This window comes from Lissotriton vulgaris, chromosome 1_1, assembly GCF_964263255.1.
Source record: "Lissotriton vulgaris chromosome 1_1, aLisVul1.2, whole genome shotgun sequence".
In the NCBI taxonomy this organism is placed as follows: domain Eukaryota; kingdom Metazoa; phylum Chordata; class Amphibia; order Caudata; family Salamandridae; genus Lissotriton; species Lissotriton vulgaris.
This window is the reverse complement of record NC_141685.1, coordinates 438,669,255-438,691,359: the sequence shown is the minus strand read 5'-3', so window position 1 is coordinate 438,691,359 and position 22,105 is coordinate 438,669,255. Positions and strand designations below refer to the sequence as shown.

At 45.8% G+C, this 22,105-nt stretch overlaps 1 protein-coding gene across 1 annotated transcript in view; it reads left to right on the top strand.

Annotated features, from left to right (window-relative positions):
* LOC147747319 (FRAS1-related extracellular matrix protein 1-like) overlaps positions 1-22,105 on the top strand; it is a 1,022,199-nt gene that overhangs the window by 636,004 nt on the left and 364,090 nt on the right. Inside the window, exon 22 of the mRNA XM_086953165.1 lies at positions 11,145-11,340. Coding sequence (XP_086809291.1) covers positions 11,145-11,340 — 196 coding nt within the window. The remainder of the gene's footprint in view (positions 1-11,144; positions 11,341-22,105) is intronic.

Genomic DNA, 22,105 nt, shown 5'->3' with positions numbered 1-22,105 from the left:
TTCATCGACGAAAGCTTCGTCGATGCCTGCCTCTTCGTCGGCGACGGCCTCGTCGACAGGCACTGCCCCGTCGACGACCAGCTACTCGTCGATGGCTCCTTCGTCGACGACGTTACAAGCCTCGTCGACGACAACAAAGCCAACGTCGCCGAAAAAGACCTCGTCGATGGCTACAGTTCCTTCGTCGTCGGAAGCCCTCCAACCCTCGTCAATGTTAGGAAAGTCTTCAACTAAGATCTCGACGGCGACATCATCGACATCATCGTCGACGGTACCGTCGACGGCTCCTTTTTCATTTGCCACTGCTACCAGCTTCACAGTGGTTACGGCTACTACTGTCAAATGCCCAGCTCCTCTGGATTTGAGCCCTTTGCGTCATCGATCCAGTCCTCCACCTCAATTGTTTGCCTCTGGAGAAGAGCGTGAGTCAGAGGGCTCCTATGTGGATGATAACTTTTGGGCTGCCAGTATCCCTTCGGAGTTGCACATTAAATATCAGGACTATGATGATGATGCTGACAACCAGGAGTTGCATGTCTCTGCTCCAGAAACCTTACATGCAGGTGAACATGAGGTTCCTATGGCACCGTTGCCTATGTCCTTGATCTCCAACCTGCAGTACATGCTCGATGACTACAACCGTCGATTTCCACCATCCACGCCAGCATCTCCATTGCCACTAACTACACAGTCTCCTGTGCCTGCTCCAAGAGCCGCCTCTCCTACTCCACAACTTCCTGTTCATGTGGATACTGATAATAATACGGATACTAACCAGGATGATGACGCTGCAATGGCAGATTGGTATGCTTATCAGGCACAAACTCCGTCTCCTTCTCCGACTTCCCCTTTGGCATCGCCTCCAGTTGACATTGGGGGTTTCCATCTGTTGATGTCAAGAGCTGCCAAAAGATTTCACTTGCCTATGGTTGTCAGGCAAGAAGACTGCTTTCTATATGATTTCAAAGATCAGCCTTTGAGGCAGGTGCATTCTATTCCGATCATAGACTTTATGTGGAAAGAAGGCCTCAAACTTATGGAACGGCCTAATTCTGTCCCTGCCGTGCTTTAGCGTATTGACAAAAAGTATAGGGCACCGGAGGATTCGCCTGCTTGTTTAGCCTCTCAGCCGAAACCCGACTCTGTCATTACACAGGCTTCACAGAAGAGGTCCCGTAATCCATCTTCTGCTTTGACATCGCCTCCGGATCAGGATAGCCGCCGACTGGACACCATCTGCAAAACGTTTTCCACGATGGCTGCAACCACTGTTCGGGCGGCAAATTCTTTAGCCATCCTCGCCCGTTACGACCAACAGATGTGGTCTGAAATTGCTGACTTAGTAGACCTCATACCTCAAACGTCTAGAGCTGAAGCACAAAAGATCGTGCAGGAGGGTGAGAAGATTTTCTCTGAAATCATTGACTGTTCTATTGATATTTCCTCGACTGGTTTCCGATAAGCATGGGCGGATTTCGCGGATTCACGATCTGCGAATTTGCGGATTTGCGTATTCGCGGATCCGCAAAATCCGCGAATTTGCGGATTCGCGGATTTTGCGGATTTTTTTTAAATGGGGGGTCTTCTGTGCGAGTTCAAGTGCCTCTTGTGTGTATAAATGGTCAGAGACCGATCAGAGCAGCAGATGAAGAGAAAGAAGCTCCTGGTCACAGGAACAGCACGAGGATTGCGCTCGTAAAAGTCAAGGATACAAAGGCCTCTATCCAGCATCACAGCTGATTTTCGACGGTAGATTTGGGAAGAAGGCACACCTGCCCAGCCTCGACGACGCTCACGATTGTTTTTGGGCTGATGAATGAGTCACTGAATTTGAGCTTCAACTAGTTCCAGCGGCCATGTGTGTGTTACTATGCAATTGCACCGATGTGGGCAGGGGTCCCTTGAGTGAGCTGTCCATCCATCATCCAGAACTATTTTAGGATGGCGCCGGCAAGCTGCCAGCGCCATCCTAAAATAGTTACTAAATTAGCTTCATCAGGAAGCACTAATAGATAAAATAAAGCAGGTGCTCGAGCACCTGCTTTATTTTATCTATTAGTGCTTCCTGTTGAAGCTAACTTAGTAACTATTTTAGGATGGCGCTGGCAGCATGCCGGCGCCATCCTAAAATAGTTAGAACAACTTCAAGCTTGAAGGCTTAAACTTTTGCCCCCCGGATCCGCCGCTCGCGGATTCGCGGATTTACCGAAAATCCGCGAAATCCGCGGCGGAACGGATTTTGCACTCACACTTAGTTTCCGACAGCTAGCTGGCGCTGCAGTTTTACGGAGACAAGGCTGGCTCAAGTCTACGTCTTTTCGGCCAGAGGTGCAGGCTAAAATACTTGATTTGCCTTTCGATGGCGAGTCCCTCTTCGGAACACATGTGGACGACGCCCAGGAGTCTATTAAAAAGGACACTGATACTGCTCGCGCCCTAGATTCTCTGCAATACCGGAAGAGGCCTTTTCGTGGAGCATGTGGTCGGGGCACAGCCTCCAAATTTTCGTGGCTCCTCCCAATACCGCTCTTACAATGACAACAGACAGCGTTACTCCAACCAATCGCAGTCTCGACAGAACGACTCCAGGCCATACAGGCATAAAACCACTTACACAGGTGGTAACTCCTCCAATAAAAAATGACTTTCACAATTTCACTGTTTTCCCACTCTACAGATTGGAGGTCGAATCTCCCAAAGATTTTTCAATTGGTCACAAATATCTTCGGACCGTTGGGTTTTGGAGGTTATCCAAAAAGGCCATGCTCTGGAGTTCATCAAATTCCCACCCAACCGCCCACCATCTGGTCCTCCTCCAAAACATCTAAAGGAACTGTTTGCCCAAGTTGCAGTATTAATCCAAAAGGGTGCAGTCAAAGTGGTTCCTCGAAAACAACAAGGGAAGGGCTTCTATTCCCGCTTTTTTCTTATCAGGAAAAAGTCGGGAGAGTGGCGCCCGATTTTAGATCTCCGAGACCTCAACAAATTTGTCAAGTCCAAGACATTTTGAATGCTGACCTTGCTGGAGATTTTGAAGTTCCTGAATCCGGAAGAGTTCCTCTCCACAGTCGACCTCCAAGATGCATACTTTCATGTGCCAATCCATCAAAGACACAGAAGGTATCTCCGTTTCAAAGTGGGATCAAAGCACTACCAATTCAAGGTTCTATCTTTTGGCCTTCGTTCCGCACCGTGGGTCTTCACAAAAATCATGGCTCCGGTGGCAGCTTATCTGCGCCTCCAAGGCATACAAATCTACCCTTATTTGGAAGACTGCTTAATAAAGGCACCAACCTTTCTAACAGCAACTTACCACACTCAGACCTGCCTTTCCCTCTTCCGCAAACTGGGTCTCTCTAACAACCAAGAAAAGTCACATGTCCGTCCATCACAACAGAGAGTCTTTCTGGGAGCATTGATAGATACGCGTCTCGCGAAAGTGTTTGTTTCGCAGGAACGTCTAGATCATATCATCAAACTAGTGACTCTTCTGCGCTCCAAAACGTCCGTTTCTGTCCGGATGTTCAAATCCTTTCTGGGCATGACCTCGTCCTGCATACCACTGATTCCCAACTGCAGGCTGCATATGCGAGTCCTTCAAGAAGAATTGGACAAACAATGGCGGCAAGTCTCAGGGTCGTTCAACAACAAGGTCTTCCTGACCCTCGCATCCAGGGCCATTGGAATGGTGGGCTCACCTTCCAAACATCACAACAGGGCGTCTGTTTCAAGAGCCGGCCACCATGCTTACCCTTATGATGGACGCTTCCTTAGAGGTTGGGGTGCACACCTCGGGGAGATGTCAATAAAGGGCAAGTGGACAGTCGATCAGCGCAAGTGGCATATCAATCGGTTGAAGCTTCTGGCAATCTTCCTCACCCTGAAATCGTTTTGTCTTCTGGTGGAAGGGGAGTCTCTGTTGGTGCGTACAGATAACACCACCAGTATGCACTACCTCAACAAGCAAGGGGGTACAAGATCTCTCCCGCTCTCCAAACAGGCACAACAGATCTGGAAGTGGGCAATACAGCATTGTATTCACTTGACCGCTGCTCATGTCCCGGGCATTTTCAACGTCCTTGCAGACTCTCTCAGCAGATCGACCACAGACAACCACGAGTGGGAACTTCATCAGTCAACTCTGGAGTCCGTATTTCGCAGGTGGGGCCGCCCGGATATGAACAGAAGTTACTTACCTGTAAACTGTGGTTCTCCAGTATTGGTGTCTTTCATAGATTCACATGCGACCCGCCCTTCCTCCCCTCAGAGGCTCTCTTCTCCGCATGCACTCTTGGTCACTCCTGTGCTACGAAAATCTGAGGGCTTGAGCTTCTGAGGAGAAGGTTCTAGAGGGTGCTACAGCCTGATTGGCTGGAAAGTAGACTATTATAATGACATTGATATGTTACTAAAGTGAGCACCTGCTTTCTATGGGCCTATTTTGTTCTATGGTACTTCAAGACTTTATTTTTTGAAAAGAATATAGATATTATGGAATATTATTTTATGTGTATATATGTATATATTATGTATATATTTATGTATATATGCTTCTTACTACTATGTTATGTACCATGGGACTCCCACTTCGACGACGGGGAATTATTCAAACATGTGAATCTATGAAAGACACCAATACTGGAGAACCACAGTTTACAGGTAAGTAACTTCTGTTCATAACCATCACTTCAGATATTTCTGTTGATAAAACTTATGACAAAAAGGTTCACACCAAGATTGAATCGACTACGATATATTTGCTCACGTAAACCATTTATCCAAGCCTAAATTTGAATGGTCGAGAACATAAATCACAATATAATCAGATTTAATAGAAATCTTTAGGGCAATTAGTCCCACAATCTCATACAGATTCAACAGGATAAACATTTGCTAGATACATCGGAAAGACGAGAGAGAGAGAGAGAGAGAGAGAGAACATTGCAAAAATGGAGTTTCAGCATTTAGTTTATACAAATTAAATGTGCAGAGTTGAAGCACAATGAGTCACAGGAATGAGTCAATAAACTCTTCAGCGGAAGAGTAGTACCTGAACACTTTACCAGCTGGCAAAGTACTAGTTTGAATCAGTTTGGAAAGTTTAGTTCAAATGGGTTTGGAATATGAAAGGAAATCATAGTTCAGTCCGACAGCATACCAGGCAGGAAATATTGAAATGGCAACCAGTCCCTGACTCCTCCTCCAAGGGTGCAGTTATGCTTTTAAAAGTTCTCAATTTACACCCACAAAGTATCCTTTCCATCATACGTTATGGTTTCCATTGGTTGTCCACAGTGGACTGCTCATGGTGCGATCAATACTTCACTAAGCAATCCGGAAGCAAATTTATTGTTTTATAATTCCATCCTTTCCTCTAAGGTAATAAAATTCATTTTCTTCACTGTCTGTTCATTCCCAGGCCAGACACTCTCTCTAAGGTTTGCAATTGTATTGATACATTTCAAAGTTCTCACAGAGTCCAAAATGAATACTGTAGCTAGTTTCTGCTTTTGAACAAGGAAAAGAAAGCATTTGAGGCCTAAATGAAAAACCTGCTGAATCATTATCACATTATGATTAATATAAAAAATTACATATCAATATTAGGTACAACAAAATAAATAGTTTGCACGTTTTTATTTTCAAATCAGATTAATATATGTGTCACTTTTGTTATATATGTTTGTACCATTTAATGCTAAGGTAACTCTGCAAGCTTCATGTTATCAAGCGTTCATATACTAAGCACTTTAACTGTTTTTGAGTGTGCATTACGGGATCATTATTTTCATTTATCACATTTAGAAGTCATCAGTAGCCCATTTTATAGGTTAAGTATGTTTAGATTCTTAAACATGTGATTACATTGCATGAGCAAATACATTTTTCTCGCTTTATTTAGGTCTTTCACATTTTCACGTTTAATAAATATTTCTGCATACTACTACAATAAAGTAGAAAATCTCACGTTTTTCATCTTCAACCGTTTTACAAGTTTTATCAAAATTATTGTTGTAAATTTCATTTGATGGTGACAATTGATAGAGGCAACCTTCATTAAACTGTTACCCTCCATCAATGGGGAAAAGCTCCTTGCTGTGGTTTGTGCTGGCTTCTATGACCTCTGTCAGGTTGTTCTTCTTTGTCTCTTTCAGGAGGCAGCGATACTGGTTGAATGCTGTCATGAAAGTGGTATGGTATCCTGTCTCTTTGCTGGTATGCCACTTCCTTTCTAGGTGGCAGCAATTGAATTTGATAGATTTCAACTCCTTGGTGAACCACCCGGCTCTTCCAGTAGGTCTTTTGGGTTTGGCTGGCTTGGCGAAAGTGATTTTACAGGCGCATTTTGTGATCCACTGGGAGAAATTCTTAGCAGCCTGTTTTGGGTTGGGTGTTGTGTCTGGCAGGTGGAAGTTGAGAGCATTGTTCCACTGGTCCTCTGAAATCTTTTTCCAGTCTCTGCGCCTGGCGTTGGGGGCATGATGCCTGTGTTGGTGGGTCATGCGATGGTGACGTGGATGTTGTAGTGGTCGGTCTAGTTGAGCTCTATGATGTGGTTGGCCTTGACCCTGTCGCTGGACGTGAAGATGGGGTCGAGCATGTGTCCTGTGAAGTGGGTGAGGTCGGTGATAATTTGCTTGAGGCTGATGTTGCTCATGCTTTTTAAGAGGTTGGTTGTCTTGATATTTGTGGAATCATTGAGGTGGAAGTTAAGATCACCTAGGAAGATGCAGTGCTCAGAGGTATGGTGATTGGGCGATGCAGTAAGGTATGGCACTGCAGAAGCTGGGGTGTGGTCCTGGTGGTCTGTAGGCTAGGGTGCCTCGGATCGTGCTTTTTCTGTCTGTAAGGAGTTGGAAGTTACTTCCTCAGTAACTGCACTCCAGAGATGTACAACATAATATGAAAATTTTTTCAAACAATTGCTCATAAAATTATGTTCCTTATCACGCTGCATCTGAACTTCCAGCAGAAATCGTTCAAAGTGATACAGCAGGTACATGATGGAAAATTTACTTCACACTACATGCTTCCTAACACAGTTTGCCTCCTATGCACTACCATCTGTGCCCAGTGGAAGCTGTGGTGAAAGATAAATTGCAGTGGGACACTGATTGGAAGGGGGAAGAAGACAGGAGTTTAGGAAACTGGCTCTCATTATATTGTGCCGAAATGAAGTACACTGTGCAGAGAGTACAGGTATCCTTTATTCATGTGCAAGGGCTTGATTTACCAATCCCAAGGTGCCCGATTTGTGGTAGTGTGGTCGAGCAGCCTTAGGCTTATCAGAGAGGGAGTGTTAGGTATTTGTTGCACACACAGAGTCAAAAAGCGAAACACACACTCAATAAGGAAATCCAACACTAATTTAGAAAAAGCTGTCAGATTTGAGGCATGAGCCTTGAACGTGGTAATGTTATCCTATGGGAGAAACATAGACTGCTAAGGGGGTACTTTCAATCAAGTAACATGGTTGTTCTTCTGGACATAATTTAAGTAGGGGCCAAGGTCCTTAGAACCACCACCAGCAGCTTTGGTGCACCTGCCCTATTGTGTCAGGGTGCAGAATTGATGGTCGCAAGGGTAGCCTCAAACACTACTGCTGAAGGTATGGAGAAAACCTGTAACAGGAAAATGCTGAGGACAAGTCTGTCGGAATGCAAAGGGGGGCTCAGTTCTTGAGGGTCTCTGGGACAAGAGTGCACCATCGTTAGGCTTGGATATGGGTTGAGGGGGCTCAGACGCAGATGTGTTTTATCTCTGGAGTCACTTGCGATGCACGCTCTCACATTTTGGGTTGCCCTGGAGATGGAGACAAAACAGGACATCAGGGCCACTCTCGACAATGGCCTTTCTGGTGCTGACATCCCACGTCGTTAGTTCAGTCTTGGTGAAGAACACTGTAGGAGGAAACACTGCTGTGCTGTAATGATTTTCACTTTGCCTTGGCTGACTGCTCTGAAGAACTGCTTCTCTGCTTTTCTGAGCTGCCCTGCTCCCTGCTGATCTATGCCCTTCTGAGGACAAGGAATGGACCCATCTCCCTTGAACCTTGAGTGAATCCAAGGGCTTGCTGGCTTGCCTCCTGTTTTCTCTGGCAAAAATGAGACTTCCTGCAATCCTGCTTGTGCTGCTGGACTCTGTCATCTGTGAGTCCTACTCGTGCCCCTCCATTCCCAGACTTCAGAAGTGGACACTGCAGCTGATTTCTGCAAAAAACTGACTCATAGCCTCGACTGTGTAAGAAATGCTGCTGCATCGCCATTCGAAGCCAGTGCATAGGCTGCTCATCAGAAGATCCACAGCCACGCGACTCAATGACGATGCTCCATGTGGCTCGACAACAATGCATTGCATTCACTTCTATAGAGCTCAACGATGACTCAGGACCCTGTTTTCTTGGCTCAACAGTGACACAATAGGCTCTCGCCGTCGAGACTTGCTCCAGCCGAGGTATTTCTTCAGCTGAAGCTTTGTGGGTCCTGTAGCCAGCCTGCCCTCCATCACGGTCGGCCTGAACTTTGGATTTGTACTGGTCCCTCGAGACCTCAAGTAACCTTTTTACCGTTAGCGCCTTCTAAGTGCAATTTTTTCATTTATCCTTTAAAAAGTCATATCTCTACTTCTACTGATTGGATTTCTGTCGTTTTGGTCTTGGTGTACTCAGATAAATATTCTCTATTTTTCTGTATGGAGTTTATTTGTGGTGTTTTCATTGTGTCACTGTGTGTGTGTGGGAGTGGTTGCACAAATGCTCTACACATTAACTCATGATAAGCTTGTCTGCTCTGTGCCAAGCTACCGGAGGTTGCAGGTTGGGCAAGATCAGTCTTCCAGGACATTAGATAGGGTGGATTTTCAGAGTGGACCACTAAGGTGCCCACTGTATGCATGTCATAATAAATTTTGTACTGCAACAATACAGATTTATTAAGACAAGGAGTTTGATATCAAACATCATAGGTTTCAGTAAAGCCATTATGTAGCTGGGGAACTCATAATCACCAGTGCCCATTTCATATACTTAAGATGGCTTCCCTGTTGACTTGTCCCATCGAGCAATTGGACTAGGCAGCACGGGCATATCTTCTCATGCGGGTATGCCCTCACATGTAATATAATGCACCCTGCTTTAGGGCTACAAAGCCTGCTGTAAAGGTGACTTACATATATTACATGCAGTGACTATGGCATGGCACACAGTAAGTGTGCCATAACGTGTTTTCACTCACGGTTTGCATCATGACAGGCGGTCTCCAATGGGAGGATGCATGCAATTTCTATGGGGTTCCCTAGGGTGGCATAATACTTGCTGCACCCATGCCCTAGGTACCAGGGATGCCACTTACTTGGTAACAATTAGACCATTTTAGCTTGTTTTAGGGAAAGAGCACTGGGGCCTAGTTATCAGGGACCCAGTGCACATCAGTTGAAAAACATTAGTACCAGTGGCAAAAAGTTTTGATGACCATGGCAAAAAGGAGCATGAAGTACTGGGTTTTTAAGAACCCAGCGGTGCCAGGGAACACACCCGAAGACTTCGAGTCCTTCCTGTTTCAGACTACAGAAACACAGAGTCTTCTTGGTGAAGTCAAAGATCGTATTTATTGGCTGCAGCCAGTAACAGGTATCCTAGAAGTACAACACGGTGTATGTTCTCAGGAGACTGCTCAATCTTACAAAGCCAGCCTTCTCTTTTTATACAAAATATTATGCTTTAGGCAACCATTCCTTATTTACAGTTGACCATTCACATATTTTCACTACAAAGAAAAAGCAGAGTCATGATGACAAACCCATATTTTAGTTTGTCCAGCCCACAATCAATTACCCGGTAAGGCCTAGTATTTTCATCAGATATCGACGGACCCCCAATAAAAACGGGCACCTCCTCCTCATAAAGCAAGTTATAAAGAAAGAAACAGGGACAGGTGTGTGTAAGATTAGGCATGGTTTGTGTGCGATGAAAGGTTTATGATATGTTGTGCCTTGATACTAATCTCATTCGGCCACTGGGAAAGGAACTGGCCGAACAGGTTTGGCTTCAGGCAGTGGAGTCAGCTTGCCCAGGTCACAGAGGAGTCAGTAAAGGTGTACGTGTCCTTCAGACTCATTTTTGGCCTTAGTCATTTGGCCTATGTGAGGGCAATCACAAAATGGCTGCCGTTCACAAAATGGAACCCGAGGGTTCAGGACAGAAACTCTGATTTCAGGGTGATTTCGTCACCCGAATATGACGAAAATGCTTGTGCATAGTATTCTAATCATTCTCGGTCTGCTGATACCAAAATCGTCATGATACGACGATGTTTATAACACGGGTTCGGAATTTTCAGTACCACAGGCACTTTCCTACATGAAGCAAGAAAAGCTAAACACTAGGCACTGCATATATTTTAAAATAATGGCGTCTCGTACAAAAATGTTGCTTAACTATACTGCATTATTAATCACGCATTTAAAGAAAATAATAATGGAATTTTAAGTGCACCATCATTACTTCATGGACTACGACTTCATCCATAATTAAAATGATTAATTTGTACCAATAATTTGTCACCCAAAATAGCACATCAGAAAAAACTTGGACTCCTGTTCCAGCAGTGGACCCAACCTGCAATCACCGTCTCAAGCACTGGTTTTAGTTAACTAACACCTCAGTACCTCGTGCCTTCTTTGTCATTTGCCTTATATTTCCTCCAATCACAGCTGGCAAGAATGTGTCCAGCACCACAAAGCAACCTTGTGGTCCGTATGGCATTTATAAAATACTCCTAAACTAAAAATTATATAGTCATCCTGTGACATTAAGGAGACAAACCATTTATTTTGCTGGATGGAATTCACAAACTGTATAGTCATTAATGGAAGAGAATAATCTTCATGACAAGGGAAATTGTTTTAGTAGCTTTAGGTTGTTGTTTCCCAAAATGCAAACATATGCAAGCTTGTTTATAGTAAATTGGTATAATTCTTCAATAAATATTTGTTTGCATCTTTTATGCTTTTAAAGTCTTCCACTTGTATCATCGTGCAACATTTGCTTCCTAGTTTATAAATATGATACAATGTGTAAAGACTTTCTGTAAGGTAGGAAACACTTTTGTTCATTCTCATTCACCAACATGCATTTTTGTCGTCAGGTTGACTCTGGATGGATCACTGTATATCCCGGCATGAACTTCACTCAAGAGGATGTGGACATAAACCATCTCTGGTACTTCCACACAACCGTTATGGGATCAAAAGGCCACGACAGCTTCCGCTTCTCTGTGACTGATGGAGACAACAACTCCCCACCAGAGGACTTCTTCATTTCCATCAAAAATATGGACAAAGGTAAGAAATATAGTCACTCTATCCCCCTATTCTTCATTAATTACCGAAGTGTCCTGTAGAGAAGTGCATACAATTGGAATGAATTGGAAGAGTGGAACTGAAACAATGAACTTATGAGTATTAAGGTAAAAAGTACTGCAAATGTATTATCGGTGGAGCATGCGGGAGATTCAGATCTGAAAGCAGTAAGCTAGCACGGAGGTAAACGATGAAGGCACCATTCGAGGAAAAAAAGCTTATCATTTGGGGTTATTAAGTATGTATTGTTTTTCTCAGGCAATATGCGTTTCTAATAATTGTGCATTCCTGGCATTTTTCGAAAGGTTCGCAATGATTTCAAATAGGGTTAATTTACAGGTATGCATCTTAATATCAGTACATTTTTCAGCTTTGCAAACTGATTCTGTATTGTTCAATTCTGTGACATAAACTAATTTGAGGTTTTCGAATGTCATTACTTCTTGTTTGGACTGCAGTTATGATAACTGTATTAAATGCAGTTGATTTTGTGTCCAGGTTAAGTTGTTTGGTTGGTTTGTCACTGGTTGCCCGGCTGGTTTGACAGAAATTGCACCAGACTTTAACTTGTTGTTTTATCATTACACCCAAGGTATAGTTTAAGGGCTGGCTCAGCGTATGCTGAAGCTCACAAAGTCTCTGTAAGTCTCAGTAACTGATTGTGCATCTGAGGCTATGATTCAGTTGCATTTGTTTTCTGGTGCAAATGGACTTTCTGGTCAGAACATAGAGAATCTTAAAAAGACAGTTAGTTATAGATTCCTTACCTAAGAATTTCCCCCAGGTGTAAGACTGGATCTGAAGATTTTTTTCTCTAGCAGTACCCTTGCGCGTCGGTAGGTGGCATCAGTCGACTCTGCATCCGGCATCGGGGTCCCGGCATAACATGACGGTGTCTACTTAGACGCTGACGCAGATTTGGAGAGAGCTACCCCATAGCCACTTTTTGGCTATCCTTTTTGCAACGTTCTGTCAACTACTTTTCAAGGATCTCAACTCCTGGTGCACGAGAGATGTGACATTGACAGACTGGTTTCGAGCCTTGCTGGTCCTGTCACAAGATGATGTCAGTGACGGACCCACACCTCATGTGTCTGTGATGTCTGGAGCGCGACCAAGACCTGAAGTCGTGCTCTGGCTGCCGGGCTATGGCACCGAAAACTTTGCAGGAGTGGTCCCGAATGTTGCTGGAGGCCCGGCGGTCAGCTCCGTGTCATTCCAGGTCTTGTTCGGGAGGAAGGTCTAGAGGTCATTCGCGGAGCCCCTACTCTTTGTGACACTCCAAGTCATCGAGGATATCCGGTAAGTCCAAGTACAAGAATAACGCGAAGAAACACAAGCACTCTTTGCCTTCTCCCAGTCGGTCGGCTGGCATGACGCAGGTTTCGGAGCATGTTGTTCCAAGACCCCTTTTATGGTGCCTTATTCAGGTTGACTCTGCGCCTCCCCCCATTTCTGGGAGCCGGAGCTTCCCATGCCCAGCATTGTCAATTTTACATGCGGCCTCACACCTTGTGTTTGGGCAGCCTGACTCCGCTGGCACACCTTCGGGCCCCATGGAGCAGGTCAGGGATCCTGGGCCTTTCGATGACGGCGGCTTCAGTACCGGTGGACACTCACAGAGCCAGGCCTGGACCTAGATAGATGCAGGTCGATCTTACTAGGCCTTCCCCAGCGCCGATCCAGACGATGACGCCCCCGGCACTGATCATGCCCCTGACCAACGCTGTCCCCATCCTCGACCCATCCCCGAGTTGGACCCGGAGCTGGACCGATGCCAGAACTGACGCTGGAGATTACTTTTGTTCCCCTGTTTATCCCTGGTGTTCCCTATTGACCTGATGGTGGTGATGAGGACTAGGAAGGGGTCGCTGGACCCTTTAGCTGACCATCTGAAAGAACCGGACTGGCGAGGGGACCCGGGTGACGCTAGTGGTCTGGACACTTCTCTGGATGCTGCCTTGATTTCTCCCCCTACCGTGGCTTTGGAGGAGGGAGCATCATATGATGTGGTGGTGAGAAGGGCAGTTGAGGTCTTGGGCCTTGAGCTCCCTTCGGTGGCAGTCAGGACTAACCTACTGACAGATGTTCTTCAACCTGCGGTGTCCACTTCTGAACCACTGTTGCCATTTAATGAAGCCCTCACTGCATCCTTCAGGGCATCTGGTGCAAGCCCAGCACAGGGGCTCTTGTGGAGAGGACAATTGCCTACCGCCACCTCCTGGCCCCAGGTGACCCAGTGTTCTTGACCCAACATCCTTCCCCTGAGAGCTTGGTGGTCCAAGTCTCTTCTTCAAAAGGGTGCATTGCCTTCTGCCCCTCTAGACAGGGAATCCAAGAAGCTGGATCACCATGAGAAGCGTATGTTCTCTTCCTCCAGCTTGGAACTGCGGTCAGTGAATACTGCATGCCTCTTGGGACAATACTTACATACAATCTGGGATACGGTTGCACATGTGCTACTTACGTGCCCGGAGGAGGCCCAGGCCATTCTCTCCCAAGCAGTGGTGGACAGGAGAGACGCAGCCAAATTCACGGTTAGATGTGGACTGGATATCACTGACTCACTGGCAGAACGATTGCCACATCGGTAGCCCCTGGGCGCTATGCCTGGTTCAGGACATCTGGCTTTTCGGGGAATGTCCAGTCAACTGTTATGGACGTGGCCTTTGATGGGCTTCGTCTTTTTGGTGACAAAGCAGACTCGGCGCTGGTGCACTTTAAAGATTCTCGGCCTACAGCCAGATCTATGGGCCATGCTGAACTTTCTCGTCAACTCCAGTCTGCTTTTCGCCCCTTTCGTGGCTATGTCAAGCCACCAACTCATACGAGTTGCTCAGCCTCTGTGTGGCCACAGACGTGGGACCCAGCGACCTCGCTTGTCTGGGAGCCATCGGGCAGACAAGTCCACTCTTCCCTCCAATCCTTCCTAGTCTGACGTGTCAGGCCCAACAATGGCCACTGGGAGGTAGGATTTGCCATCACCTCCTCCACTGGCAATCCATCACGTTAGACAGGTGGGTTTTGAAAATAGTCTGAAGGGGCTACTTCCTCCCCTTCAAGACTACCCATCCCTCCATGCCACATCTTTTGAATGCATGCCGGAGGATCATTTGGCGCTTCTCCACCAGTAAGTTTCAACTCTTGGCCAAGAGGGATGTAGAGAGGGTCCCTGTGCCAGGAGTAGGCCGTGGTTGCTATTCCGCTACGTTCTGGTGCCTAAGAAGGACAAAGGCATCCATCCTATTCTAGATGTCAGGGCCCTACACCACTTCCTCCGGAAGGAGAAGTTCAAAATGCTTGCGTTGGCTCAGGTCTTGTCTGCCCTCGACCCCGGAGATTGGATGGTGGCAATGGACTTGCAGGATGTCTATTTCCATATCCCGTCTTGCCAGCCCACACACGCTATCTATGGTTAATGGTGGGCCACAAGCAATTTTAGTTCACTGTGCTCCCCATTGGCCTTGCCAGTGCCTCTTGGGTGTTCACAAACGTGATGACAGTGGTCGCGGCTCATCTGCACAGATCAGGGGTTCCTGCCTTGCCCCATCTCAACCACTGACTGTTGAAGGTTGGCTCGCCCCATGCTGTCATCTAACACCTCCAGACTATGGCTGACCTCCTGCATTCCCTGGGTTCGTTATAAACGTGCCGAAGTCACACCTGGCTCCCTCTCAGAAGCTCCCTTTCATTGGGGCTGTTCTGGACACAGTGCAGTTTCGGGCTTATCCTCCCAAGCAGCGAGACCGGGATATTAGGGCTTTGATACCAATGTTTCAGGTTCTATCCCGGATTTTGGTGAGAATGACTCTGAGGCTGCTGGGTCGCATGGCCTACTGCTAGTGGATCATGCCAGATGGCACATGCGGGTTCTGCAGTGGGACCTGGATTTCCAATGGGTGCAGCATAAGGAAAATCTTTCTGATTGCGTTCAGATCTCAGAAGGAACTGCACAACAGCTGCAGTGGTGGCTAATGAACCAAGACTGGATCAGAGGCAAATCCCTCTTCCTTCCCAAAACAGATCTAATGTTGGTGACAGATGTGCCACTCCTGGGATGGGGCAGCCATCTGGGAGAGGCGGAGATCAGAGATGTCTTGTCTCTGGCGGAGTCCGGGCTCCATATCAACCTGTTGAAGCTCTGGGCGATTCAACTGGCACTGAAGGCATTCCTTCATTCTCTCAAAGGGAAAGTGGTCCAGGTGTTCACAGACAACACCACTGCCATGTGGTACTGAAACAAACAGTGTGGGGTGGGGTCATGGACCCTTTGAGAGGAGGCGCTTTGCCTCTGGACAAGGTTGGAACATCAGGGCATGACCCTGGTGGTTCATTATCTGGCGGGTTCTTCGAATGCCAGGGCGGACGAACTCAGCCGTCGGTGCTTGGTTGATCATGAATGGCGTCTTCACTCGGAGGTGATGCAAGGTCTCTTTGAGTGGTGGGGAGAGCCTTGGTTAGATTTGTTCACCACTGAAGAGAACGCGCGATGTCAGTAGTTTTGCACGTTGGCGTTTCCAAGACGGTACTCGCTAGGTGACGCTTTTCCTCACAAGTGGAACTGTGGCCTCCTGTACGCCTTTCTGCCTGTACCATTTCTGCCCTGAGTGCTGAAGAAGATCAAACGGAACTGGGCCCAATTTATTCTTGAGGTTCCGGACTGGGCATGAAGAGTCTGGTACACCAAGCTCTTGAGCATGGCCATCGATCCTCTGATCAAACTACCCCTTTGGGAGGATCTTCTCTCGCAGCAGCAGGGGATGTTTTTTCATCCCAACCTGTCGAGTCTCCACCTCCTTGCGTAGAATTTGAGCGGCAACAATTGACAGCTTTCGACCTTCCGCCCAAAGTCTGTAATGTTATCTTTGCAGCCGGGCGTCCCTCTACTAAATCAGTATACGCCTATAGATGGAACAAATTTGTGGCATGGTGCACAGCAAAGGCTGTTTTGATTCCCCTTTCTGCCCCTCTTTCTTGTATATACTCTCTTTGGCCCAGCCAGGTTCGGCCCCGGGCACTTCTAAATGCTATCTTGCTGCTATCTCTGCTTTTCTTCGGCTGACAGATCAGCCATCCTTATTCAAGTCTCTTATTGTAAATAGATTCTTTAGTGCATTACTCATCTATTTCCTCCATCTTTCATAATGCCCCAGTGGGACTTGAATCTTGTTCTTATATTCCTAATGTATGGTCCCTTTGAGCCTCTTCATAGCTGTCCTCACAGACTCCTTACTCTAAAGACTGCATTCCTTGTTCCCATCAACTCTTTTCACAGAGGGAGTCAGCTTCAAGCTCTGTCTTCAAAGCCTCCTTTCCTCTGCGTGCATCCGGACAACCTGGTGCTTAGGACAAGGCCTTAGTTTCTACCAAAAGTGGGTCATCTTTTCATGTAGGTCAATCCATTACATTGCCTTCTTTCTTCCCACCTCCGCACCCTTCCAAGGAGGAGGAGAGACTCCAGGGTCTGAACCCTAAACATGCGCTGTCAATCTACCTTGACCGTACCAAAGACTTCCGGTTGGATGATCAGCTCATTGTTGGATATGTGGGTGCCAGAATGGCAAGGTTGTTCAAAAACTTACCATCTTGCGACGGGTTGTCCTTTGCATAAAGGTTTGCTACACCCTAGCTAAGAACGATCCTCCTGTGGGGCTGCGTGCTCACTCCACCAGGGCTATGGCAGCAACCATGGCACTGGTAAGCGGAGTTTCACTCCTCAACATCTTTCAGGCGGCGATGTGGGCATCTATGCACACGGTTACTAGAGATTACTGCCATGACAGCCCGTTTTGTCCTCCAGGATTTTCTGGTGTGAACTTTGGTCGCAGTCCCTCATCCCGGGATGGTTTTGCTGAGGTATCTATTCTAAGGTACGGAATCTATAACTAACTCTCTCTTTCAGATGAAGAAGTTACTTTCCTTCGGTCATATGTTAGTTATAGATTCCTTACCGCCCCACCCATCCTCCCCACTCTGCTAACTGATTTCTAGAGATAGGGACTCCCTTACAGGGCCCTAGTTGTGGTACTATGTTTTGAAAATAGGCTCAGGTTTCACATGAGTCTTATGCTCGAACCCTGCGTGAGCCACAGGGAAAGATATCTCTGGTGATGTAGCTGGGGTCTCAAGTCGTTGGAGCTGTATGCCAGGCTATGGGCCCACTGACCAAGAGTGTTTCGGTCTAGCTACTATACATTAGGGTCTGTGTCTGGATATTTGCTCAACACAGATCCACGCAGGCCCTTGTGGCTCTAGGGCACTGGTAATCTTAGGACAGCTAATAGTTTCTTACTTTCAACTTAAAAATACATGCTCCCTATGAATAATGTCATTAACAAACACAAGATAAATGGTTTGCTGCAGGATCTGGTAGGCCAATTAATATTTAATAGCTTGTTTCATTTGTATTAGTGTTTACTCATCATCAATATGAAAATCAATCTGAATGTGTTGTTTCTTATGATTATGCCTCGCGCAGCATTTTAAGGCTTGTTAGTAATATGCTATGATTACTGTGAATGTCAAAAAACCGAAGACAAACTACAAATTATTGTGTAGGCAGGCAATCTCCCTGGAGGCAGTGGGAGACGGTTCTGGCGACAGGGAAAGGTTGTTTTTTTCTTTAACTCTAAATCAAAGGTTGTCCGTGCCAAGCGCTGCCCCACACTTTCTTTGAAAATGGAAAGAAATTAAATTGCGACGCCGTGCCTTCGGAGTGTTACATTTCTGTAAAATCTTGCCAGGCAGCTGTAATTTATTGGACGTGGCTTTTGAAATAGTGCCTCTGCCAGTGAGAGATTGGCACGAGCGAAATGGAGACAGCTAATCCTCGGGAGGCCTCCTCTGGCACAGGTCTCTATTGAGACCCGGTGCTGCCCGGGCTCATGACTGCACCGGAGCCAGAGTGCCATCTGCACACTGTGATTCATGGGCGCACTGTCAGTCTGCCATGCCGCCTGGCACTGCGGAGGACAAGAAGCCGCATTGTAATATCGAGAGGTGCTGCCGCCGTTTACCAATTAAATGCAGCTCGTTTCTCTGCTTTACAGCTGATGCTTTATTTATTAGTAAACAGCTGCATTTGTTAATTTTCCTTTTTTTTGTTGCTATTTGTGCGTGCCAACTGACATTTTTGATAATCTTTTGATCCCGAAATAAAACAATAAGTGTTTTATATTTTCCAGGGGACATCCCAGATGTCACTATATGTTAAAGTAAGATGATCGCGCGTGAGCAGTGTGATTCACTAGGGGTGACAGTGCGGTTTAAATGGGGCCTGATGACGCGATTGCTGATCAATTACCGAACAGTCCTTTGGAAAAACAAATAGTAAAACTGGAACCTTTTTGCTTCACGAATGTGAGTTGTTCATGGTGAACAATTCAATTTATTTCGCAGAATGGAAACTTAGTATTTTACTCGCGAGGCAAACGCGTTTTCCTGATATTACGCTGCAAGTTATTACCTGATATTTTTACTGTGCACAGGTCAAAAAGGAAAATGCGAAACGACTGAGCCTCATAAAATGAATTGTAGGGGCGGGCTATTGAAGCATATGGATATGTTTAAATCTCGGTATTATGTCGATAAGTGGAAAACATTCCACATTCGGGGCGCATTAAAATGAGTGCAAAAGCGTTCTGAAATATGGGTACATTTAATTACATCCCATATAACAGACATTTATTCAGTGGTTTGTAGCATGAATGGATCATCCACTGAAGTTCACGCATCAGGGCAAATATATTGTGCAGACATTGCTCCCACATATTCCACTCAATAGTAATGTGGTAGATGTGATCAGACATGAAAAGTCATTTGCTTTCACTATGTATTGAAAGCCTCCATATTTGGAAATCTTCGGGAAATACGGGCAGGAATTTGCTACCTCTCCTAAAAGTCCCCCAACAAACCTTGCTGTTTCGCAGGAATATCACCAAGGCCCTTGAAGTGCCAAGAACTTCTATTTGATATTTGGCCTTTTTATCTTATGCTCATTTTGTTTCTAATAGAAGCAATGGCGCAACCCTAAGGGTTTCATGGTGCTAGAGGGACACCAGAGCAAAACCCCAATGTGAGCATCCAACAGAAACTTGAAACAGCAAAGAATGAGTAATGCTTCCAAAAGCTTAATCCGTCCACATTGAGCCTCAAAAAGCCAAACAATAGGATTGCCGATGGGGGCTCACACCAGAAAAACGTCAGTCACTCCCTCCCTGCATCAACGAAAGTGTGGAACCTGCAGAAGAGATGTCCCATTGGAGGGTAGCGCCCTAGAAGGTGAATAGAGGAGAGTGAATGGAACACTTGCTGGTCACAGAAGAATTTAAGCACTAAATTACACAAGCATTTGAGAATGACAAACAAGCATATGTTTGCCTGGATTGGGGGCTCTTGAAACTGGCACTTTCTGGTTGGCTGAAGGAATGCCCCAGCCAGGCAGAATCTACCGCTCCCATCAAGGGCGGGTGATTACACTCACTGTATAACCTGTGCTCATCCTTGGGTATCTTGGCACTGGGCAGCCAGGCTTTCCTCAGAGTCAAAGTGTAAAGCAAAGGCACAGCAGTCACTCGTTTTGCATACACTGAGCGTCACAAAAGAGACTTCCCACAGTATGTATGTAAATAACGTTTATATTCAACGCCCATAGTCAATCATTATAGCATGAACCTCATCGAATTTTGAGCATAAGACACATTTGGAAATATTACTAGCAGTACTATGCCCACTCGTATCATATCAATAGTATGCAAACTGCATACAGTTCCTAATTTAACCCCACCAATAGGGGGAGCAGCCGTATGCGGGAAGACATGCTGTCCAACCCCAGACCCACCCTAGCAATCCTGATAATACAGTCCCACATGGGTATAGGGTACACCCTGGGTCACAAAGATGTCGAAGATATGTAGGTACCCGACAACAGAACACTTTTTTGCAGCACCGTGGACTGGAGCCATGCTAGTAAACCCAATGTCAAATGTATTGTGCTTTTGGCATGAAATCAACATACACAGTGGTACCTCCGGTCAATGGTGTGAATCACAGGCAGTCTGCAGAATATCACTCCCACTCACACACACTTCCCTCTAGGGGTGCCCTCATGGTATAGGACGACCCACTCAGGGTTGGCTGAGCCGTCATTGATGCCAAACTGGTCAGGGGCGCAATGGCACCCCACAGGCCTGCTATGACAGGCCTGAGGCAGTGTTGAAAGGCTATCTGGTGGGTGGCACACTCAGTGCTACGTCCCACTCCTAGCCAGTGTCGTAACTGTATGTGGTGCGCCTGTTTACCGAACGCACAGAGGTACAGCACCCAAACCCATTGCGTATGCACCCTATGCCCAATGTGGGTGAGGCAGGCACGCACACCTTCCCTCTGCAGTACAGTGGGAAGGTGCCCAGATTCTGAAGGTCATGTGGAGAGTGTCGGCAAAGACTAAGAGGAAAGTGAAAAGTTTTGAGAGTAAATTCCCTTAAGAAGGGCCATGTACAACAGGGGCTATTTAATTTTTTTTAGCAAAAGTTTACATTGCCAAATCTATTGGTACCGGAAGTCAATGTAGCATCTTTGAACTACATTTCCCGAATATGAGCAGCGGAAGCATTGGGTAGAGAAAACTACACTTATCCAAATGTGGACACGCACCCATCCCCCAGTCTCTGCTTGGGTCCACCACACGTGCTCCATATCACCATACCTGATATTTTCCCACTCATCTATCCGGACTGTCACAGCCATTTGTCTGTTCCTGCTTTAAGGTGCCTAGATGTGGAGTTAGGGACTCTGTGTTCCTCTAACTAGTTACCTTCATGATATTTTGGTAGTCGATATTCTAGCTTGGATAAGTTTGTAGCACAAGAATTTAGTGTAAGATATTCTGACATAAAACCTATAGAATCCCACCATTCTCCCCACATGCAAGAACCTCAAGGATCTCTGATAACTCTGGATTGCCAGTGGAACTGTATTCCTCCATCTCATGTTTTCTATACAATGAAAAATCAGTGACATTATCCATGATGTTATTGGTTATTTCATTTGTGTTGCCACCAGTTATGTCATTGATTATGTTATATGTGGGAGTTATAAGCAGTTATTTTGACAATTATAGCTGTAAAGCTAGCTAAATCTCATGCATTTCAATGTTTTTATGTTCCGGCTCACAGTTACAACGTTCTTTAACTTGGCTTTTTTTAAGGCAATATATGTATATAATTTTCTTCTTGACCTGAACTGCGCAAAATATTTTCAAAAAACCATATTTATACTTGATGTGTTTTTACGTGGCCATGCCAGCATATGACCGGAATGGGTGTAGCAATGATCAGTGGGTATTTGGGCCTGGAAACTGGTCATGCCCTGTGCTGCGCATGCGTTAAAGTAGGGATACAGGCAAAATAAGGGCATATGTTAAAGGATATTATTACAAAACACAACGTATTCAGCAAGAAATGTACATTATGGGAGTGTAAGGCTGCTTACAAAGAACTGTGACGAATTTCCTTGGCAACTAGATCATGCATGTGCCATCTGCATATATAACGCAACAGCTTCCCATTCTCGTAATTTTCCCTAAGGGTAAATGTTATGAATGCTTTTATTCAATCTTATATTGATTTTTTTTTCTACAAGACATAGCATATTTAAGCATTGCCAATATGAGACTCAGAGGCTACAAAAATACAGAATGCTGTTGCTAGTTCTATCTTCAACGTGAAAAAATTAATATTGTGGCCAA